Source organism: Sceloporus undulatus, chromosome 3, assembly GCF_019175285.1.
Source record: "Sceloporus undulatus isolate JIND9_A2432 ecotype Alabama chromosome 3, SceUnd_v1.1, whole genome shotgun sequence".
NCBI lineage: Eukaryota > Metazoa > Chordata > Lepidosauria > Squamata > Phrynosomatidae > Sceloporus > Sceloporus undulatus.
The window spans coordinates 69,585,428-69,593,295 of record NC_056524.1 but is presented as its reverse complement, the minus strand read 5'-3'; the positions used below and the strand labels follow the sequence as shown (position 1 = coordinate 69,593,295).

The 7,868-nt window shown below is 39.4% G+C and overlaps 1 protein-coding gene across 1 annotated transcript in view; it reads left to right on the top strand.

Moving 5' to 3' along the window:
* The window catches only part of HMGN1 (high mobility group nucleosome binding domain 1), a 1,114,480-nt gene extending 1,106,809 nt beyond the window's left edge, over nt 1–7,671 (top strand). The window contains exons 5-6 of the mRNA XM_042457838.1: nt 3,026–3,157; nt 6,538–7,671. Coding sequence (XP_042313772.1) covers nt 3,026–3,157; nt 6,538–6,585 — 180 coding nt within the window. The 3' untranslated portion in view covers nt 6,586–7,671. The remainder of the gene's footprint in view (nt 1–3,025; nt 3,158–6,537) is intronic.
* The last annotated feature ends 197 nt before the right edge of the window (nt 7,672–7,868 follow it).

The window sequence follows — 7,868 nt, the reverse complement described above, 5'->3', positions numbered from 1 at the left end:
CGCACCGCTTGTGACGTAGCGAGCGCGCCCCTGGCGCCTCGCTACGTTGCAAACGCGACGGAAAAAGAAGCTCCATTTTGGAGCTTCTTTTTCGGTCCGCGTGGGAGTCGGGCCGTGTGAAGGCTGCGGCTCCCCCGCGGACCTACTGGCGGCGGCGGCAGACCGCCGCAAAGCGGCAGTCTGTACCCCGCCATTAGTATTCTGTATCAGGAAATTATCTCATTCTTATGGGATAGCTTTGAAAGTGCAGGTCTGGCTGTCTGATAGGCTGACCCACAACATCTCCTCTGACCTTAAATACAGTGGACCCTTGTTATATGCTGGGGTTTGGTTCCAAGATCCCCCGTGTATAACAAAATCCGTGTATGCTCAAGTCCCATTAAGTATAATGACATAGCAAAATGGTGTCCCTAATAAAAAATGGAAAATCAAGGTAAATTTATACTTTTTTGGAACATTTTCAAACTGTGTATGCTTGAATCCGTGTATAAGAAGGGCCGACTGTACAGAGCATTCCAGTCCATATTCCTTTGAAACCTCAAATCACTGGCTGTCGGCTCGGTGCAGTCCACTTAAAGACTGCCTCTTTAAAAACAAAAGAAAAAAATTACTGATGGGAAGAGGAGGGAATTAGTAAAACTACCTCTTGAGTATTCCTTCCCTATGAAAACCATATGGAATTTGTGAAGCTGTCATAATTCGACAGGCGACTTAAAAGGCATGTGCACACATAACGATTAGTGACCCATAGAAAAATATTCATCACCTCTGGTTCAGGCCCTGATTAATTTGCTGTCTGGGTGTTTTACTAAGAGGAATATCTGGAGTGTCCCAGTGGATCAGTGTTGCAGTTTGCACTGTTCTCAAGTGTGAATAATTTTGAGTTTTCTTTTTATCTTTCACAAATTTACTGCCCACAAACATGAATCAGCTTGTGTAGTGGTTTGAGTATTGGACTACAACTCTGGAAACCAGAGTTCAAATCCCCATTGAGCCAACCCACTGGGTGACCATGGACAAGTCGCATTCTCTGAACCTCAGAGGAAGCCAAGGACAACCCCCCTCTGAACAAATTGTATCAAGAAAACCTTGTTATAGGTTTGCCTTAGGGGTCTGCGTAAGTCAGAAATGACTTGAAAACACAAAGCAACACAACAAACAGTTCTAGCTTCATTAAGATTTTGAACCCTTGTGTCTTAGAGTAGATATGGGATACACACATACAAACAGTAAAAATGCACTCTGATAGCTGTTTTTTAGTTCAGAGGGTGACTGGGATAAGAGGAGATGTGTTATGCAAGAAATGAGAAGAAACAGGTGAAATGGAAAGGAGCAAGACTAGGAAGAACATTCAGAGATGATAGTCTGTTACAGAAGAAAATAATTGTGGCTGATGTTAGTGATGAGGGAACCTATTACAGTGGTACCTCGGGATACGAAATACCCAGGTTACGAAATTTTCAGGATACGAAAAAATCCCATAGGGAATTATTGTTTCGGGTTACGAATGTTTTTTCGGGTTACGAAAAAACTTTTGGTGCTTTTTTCGGCTTTTTCGCACGGAATCGCGGCTTTTCCCCATTAGCGCCTATGGCAATTCGGCTTACGAAGGCTTTTCGGGTTACGAAAGCGGCCGCGTTACGAATTAATTTCGTAACCCGAGGCACCACTGTATATGAATATTAGGAAGGAAGTTAAGTAATGAAATATAGTGCCCATTTGGCAATACTTGAATAACATTTGGTTTTTTATCACTCACTTGAGTCTTACCAAGTCAAGACAGTTAAATGCTTCTAAAACTTTAGTTCATTAATGACATTGATCACAACTTGGAATCATTCAAATACATGTTTGGCTTCTGAGCAATCCATAAGTTGACCATTGCCAGAGAAATATGATTTTTGAATTGTTGAAAATCTGCATTGCTTTCAGTGATGTTCCATATTTGCTTTTTGAGGCATCTCTTTAGCTGTTCTATCTGAACACTTTTGTTAAGATTTTAAATGTTTATCTTGAAGAATATTAGACTGCAGTTTTCTAGCGCTCTCTCTCTCTCTCTCTCTCTCTCGGTTGGAGTAGTCTTCATAGAGTCCCCTGTACTGCCTTTTTTTTTTTTTTTTTTGGCAAAAAAAAAGTGAATTACTTCTCATGAAAACTTCCACCTTTTAAAAAAATTACCCTCCCCCCCCCCCCCCCACCCCCCATGTGTCTTTCTTTTATAAATTTATTTTTAAAAATGATGGAGATTTTTTTTAAAAAATTTGTTCTGGCTTGGGGGGCCTTAAGACAAAATCCCCCTCCCCCAAAAAAAACCCTCTGATTTGTCCACTTCTGATATAGTAGTTCATCACTGAAATATACATTGTATCAGTATGGCTACTCAAAGATTTATGCTGCATTGCACTGTAGAAATAATGCCAGTTGACTACTGAATGCTATCCAATTGTGGGATTTGTAGTTTTAGGAGATATTTAGCCTTTTCTGTCAGAGCAAACTCCAAATTCTGGTACTCCATAGCATTGAGCCACGGCAGTTAAAGTGATGTCAAATTGCATTATTCTTGCAGTGCAGATTCAGCCTTTGACATCACTTTGGCTTTTTTTCATGAACCCATATTAAAATGTTACATCATGTGCATAAACCAGAACTACAGAAGCGTCCAAATCGCTCTGCAGTATTAATCTCACTATAACACGAATGGTGGAATTTCTGAAAAACAGTAAATCCAGGTATGCCCTTGCCATGTCAACTTCTGCATGTTTTAAATCATAGCAGTCCTGACACTAGAATATAATCCTATACGTATTTACCTGGGAGTAAGCTGTATTGAACCCAGTAAAGCATACGTAAGTGTTGACAGGCACAGGAATGTGTTGTTAGGACTATGACAGGCTCCACCTGCTATGATTTGTACTCATATTTACTGTATTCAGTGTCCATTTTTAAATACAAGGACTATCAGTAGTCAGGTTCTCACATATTATTTTGAGATTAGAATCTGATGGTATGTTTCAACTTTCCATAGGATAAATCTGAGGAAAAGAAAGCCCAAACTAAAGGGAAAAGGGGACCAAAAGGGAAACAAACTGAAGAGATTAATGAAGAGGAAATCAAGGATAATTTGCCTGCAGAAAATGGAGAAGCAAAGAATGAAGAGGTAACTATTGCATTATCTAATCTGTAGTCTTATCTTATGTTTATCAACGTTAGGTTACTACCAGAGAAGTATACATATAGCTCATGATGTCATACCCCAGCAGTGCCCTGTGGTTGCTACATGAGAAAAAATAAATTTTATGATGCATTTCACTCAATACAAACTAAATATCATGGAAAAGAAGGTAACATTTGGTGTTTGCCCTTGATTTCAAATGAATATTTTAGGTTCTTTCTTCTGACTGCTTTTTGTAGTCTTTTGATGTAGAAGGGCCAGGGGATTAAAAAAAGCCACCTTATATAGTTGGCCCTCCATTTTTGTGGGGGATATGTTCCAGACCCCCGTGGAAACGGAGACTCACCAATATTCAAGTCCTATAGGCTTGAATGGGGTGCGTGCATGTGAGCGAGCGTGGGGCATGTGCCACGGGGGCGCACCCCATTGAAAATTACAGAGGTCACCCCTCCATGAATATTGAAGACCATGGACCTCAAGTTCGCAAGAAAGGAGGGGCGACTGTATTGAAAACACACCAGTATTCCCAAAAAACAGCTTCATTTATATACTGCTTCATACTGAACTACAGTGTCTAAGCAGTTTACAGCTGTAAACTAATTGCTCCCAATTCCCAATCAAGGTATGCTACGAAGAGCCAAACTGTTGGCAACCTAAGATGCCATCCTCACTGCAGAAATAATCCAATTTGACACCACTTCTACTGCCATGATGCAATGCTTTGGAATTCTGAGAATTGTAGTTTCTTGGGGCACCAGAGCGCTCTTGACAGACAACGCTACTCAAAACTAGAATTCCCAGAATTCTATAGCATTGATCCATAGCAGTTAGTGGTGTCAAACTGGATTGTTTCTGCAGGGTAGATGCTGCCGTAGATTATTAGGCCAGGTGGTTCACCAAATATTTGGCATTTATAATTACAGTGGGCCCTTGGTATCTATTGGGATTTAAAGGACCCCTTCTAAATCTGCATGCTCAAGTCTGTAAAAATAAAATGGCAAAATCAAGATTTGCTTTTTGGATTTTTTAAAAATAAATATATTTTCAAGCAGTGGATGATTGAATCCATGGATACAGAACCCATGGATGCTGAAGCCTGCCTGTATATACTGGGTCTTAATAGGCTTAATTTATGTATAATAAAAAGTATATACTCTACAAAGCGTTTTAATGCTGATCTTATTATTATTATCATTATCATTATTATTAATCTTTATTTATAAAGCGCTGTAAATTTACACAGCGCTGTACATACAATTTTTTTAATTAGACAGTTCCCTGCCCTCAGGCTTACAATCTAAAAAGACACAACACAAAAGGAGAAGGGAGTGGTCGTGGGAAGGGGATGAGGTCCAGCAGTTCTTCTCAACCTCCAAGGCCTGGAGCAAGGCAGAGGGACTGGAGGGAGGACTTGGCTTCTTGGAGCTAGCCTGCCTTTCTCTCCCTCAAGGTGGTGGATGAAGGGAGGGCTTGTCTTCTTCCAGGCAGGCCTGGTGGAGCTAGTCTGCCTCTCTCCCCCTCAAGATGGTGGATGAAGGGAGGGCTTGCCTTCTTCCAGGCAGGCCTGGTGGAGCTAGCCTGCCTCTTTGTCCCACAAGATGGTGGCTGAAGGGAGCTTGTAAAATGTGGACTTTTTAACTATTTTTGAAATTTTGAATCTATAGTGCACTGTGTCAAGCAAATCATATCAAAATTACTTAAGTAATTATCTATTTTAAGTGTATGCTCAGCTTGTAAGTCTAACAAGTATATTAGTTCTGTTGTTTTAATGCAGGGGTAGGCAACCTGCGGCCCGCGGGCCGGATGCGGCCCGGCGAGGCCTTGGGACCGGCCCAGCCCGGTAGTGTCCACCATTTGAAAATTTTGTCCTACATCTGTCCCAGTTTATTTATTTATTTAATTTTATTAAAAATTATTTAATTATTTATTTTTTGGCTTCGGCCCCCCAACTGTCTGAGGGACAGCAACCCGGCCCCCGGCTCAAAAAGGTTGCCTACCCCTGTTTTAATGAGTCTTCCAAGTGATAGGCTGGACTGGTTAGTCCTCTAGTTTGATAATAAGTGCACTCATGATGAATCAGGATATACTTTAGATATGGGTAAGGAAAGGTAGGACATTTCTGTTCATATGTGTATGATATATACAGCATGTTTGATGAGTACAGGTAGAATCTCTCTTATCCAAAATGCTTGGGATAAAATGCTTGGCATTTTGGATTTCTTCAGGTTTGGGGATATTTTCATATACTTATTTTTATTTATTTATTTGGGTATTTATATCCCGCCCTTAATTACAGTATTGTTTTTAATCAGACAGTTCCCTACCCTCAGGCTTACAATCTAAAAGACACGAAACAAAAGGAGAAGGGAAAGGGGATGAGGTCCAGTGGTTCTTCTCTCCCTCTGAGGCCTGGACCATATACTTAATGACATATCTTCTACATGGAACTCAAATCTAAGCATGCCATTCATTTATGTTTCATATATACCTTATACACATAACCTAAGGTAATTTTATACATAATATTTTTAATTTTGTGAATGAAAAAAAGTTTGTGTACACTTAAAACCATCAGAAAGCAAAGATGTCACTATCTCAGCCACCCATGTGGACAATTTTGGAATATTTTGGATTTCAGAATTCCAGATAAGGAATACTCAATCTATATTTCCTAGCATGCTTGGGAACCAGCAGATTCCTAATGACAGAAGAATCTTGTCCGTGCCAGACTGCATATTCAGTATTTGCTTTAAATGGTCCATAGTGAATGTTTTTCTACTGAAGCACCTAAACAGGCAAATTGTATAGTTTTGCTTCAGTGTGGTTTGAGTGTTGGACTACAAATCTGGAGAGCAGGGTTTGAATCCCTGCTCTGCCATGGAAACCCAGCTTGGACAAGTCACATTCTCTCAGCTGCAGAAGAGGGCAGAGGCAACCCTCCCCTTTCCAAATCTTGCCATAAGTCAAAAATGACTTATAGGCACAAAACCCTCATTGTCCTAAATTTCTAAGTAAGCTTGTCAGATACATTTAAGATCTGAACTCTCTGGAAACCAAGATGTCTAAATTGAGGCTGTTGCACTTTGGCCATATCATGAGGAAAAATGAATCATTAGAGAAGACAATGCTAAGAAAGGTGGAAGGCAGCAGAAAGAGACGATGTCCATATGTTGGATGGATAGACTCAATCAGCCTGAGCCTGCAGGACTTGAACAGGAAGGTTTAGGACAGAAGATCTTGGAGATGTCTCATCCACAGGGTTGCTATTAGTCCCCATTGACTCAAGGGCAGTTAACAACAACAACCTTTATGTATGAGGACAGAAACAAGTGTATACATACTGTCATACTGAATTCTTTTTGCAGACTCCAGTTTCTGATGCTGCGGGAGAGAAAGAAGCAAAATCTGAGTAACGTCTTTGTACAAAGTCTTTAATCAGTGGTTCCTATACCACCATCCTGTATAATTCAGAGGAATATTTTTATCAACTATTTTGTAAATGCAAGTTTTTTTAGTGGTTTTAGAAAACACATTTTTTAAACATGGGGGGGATGTCCTCCATATCCCATTTAATATAGGTGAGTGTAAATGCTTCCTTTTAAAAGGTAAAAATCATGTTTGGTTGTCTACTCTCTGCAACCAGTATTTGATGGAATGTTAAATAAAAGATAAATTTCAAAATCTTGATTACTTTCAGTACAATCCTGTGCATATTTTCTAAGAAGCAAGTTCCATTGATTTTAGCGGCACTTACTTTTTAGCAAGCGTGCATTGGATTCCAGCCTTAACATTCCACAGGCCAGGGTGGGCAACTTGCAATTTACATGTGGCCCTTGAAGCTATCTTTGTGCAGGATTTCAACTACCCTGAATTTAACATGGTTTCTTTAAATGTTTGCCCTCACATTTTCAAAGCAATTTGAGGATGGAAAACATGCTTAGTATATATGCCAGTATGGTTGCCAGAGGTAAACAAAGTTGCTTATCCCTACTGTATACTGAGGGATAGCTTTTATAAGATATTCGTAGAAGCAGAGCACAGATAAAATGTTGACTTCCTGACAAATAGGATTTTTTTTTCACACTTAACACTTGCCTCCCTAATTTGTCATCAGAACGCTTCCTCAGTGAAAACTGCTCCCTGATGTTGGATCTCCCTTTCAGATTTGTTTTGATTGTGGCAGAGTTATTTTTGGTAGTGGTAGTTTATTTTTTCAACAGCTTTGTAATGTGTTGTGAAAGACTGAAAATTTGGGTGTGTAGTGTGTGTGGTGTTCAATTACTAAGTAAACAAATTTTGGGGTAAAGCAGACTTGACTTCACAAGACAGTATTTTAGACACTGGTACTTTTCTACTTTGAATTAATGGTCTATTAAGGAGTTGTCATAATTTGTCATATGACAGTGGTTTACATTTGATTACTGGATGAAAAAATCTTTACAAATAGTTAATGTCTGTATGGTTAATCCAACAAGATTCAATAAAATATTAATTATAAACATCTTGTTTCTTTTCTTTCTCTCCAAGTTGATTGAAAATGAATCTTCATATAGATAACCAACAGAATATTTTTGTGACTGTAACAAGTTAATTTCTCTCTAATAAAGGAAAACATCCATTCTTAGTGAGAAGATCACTAGTAACAGTAAAGGCCGGAACAGACTGGCAAAAAAAAGCCTTCTTCCTGGTGTTTTTT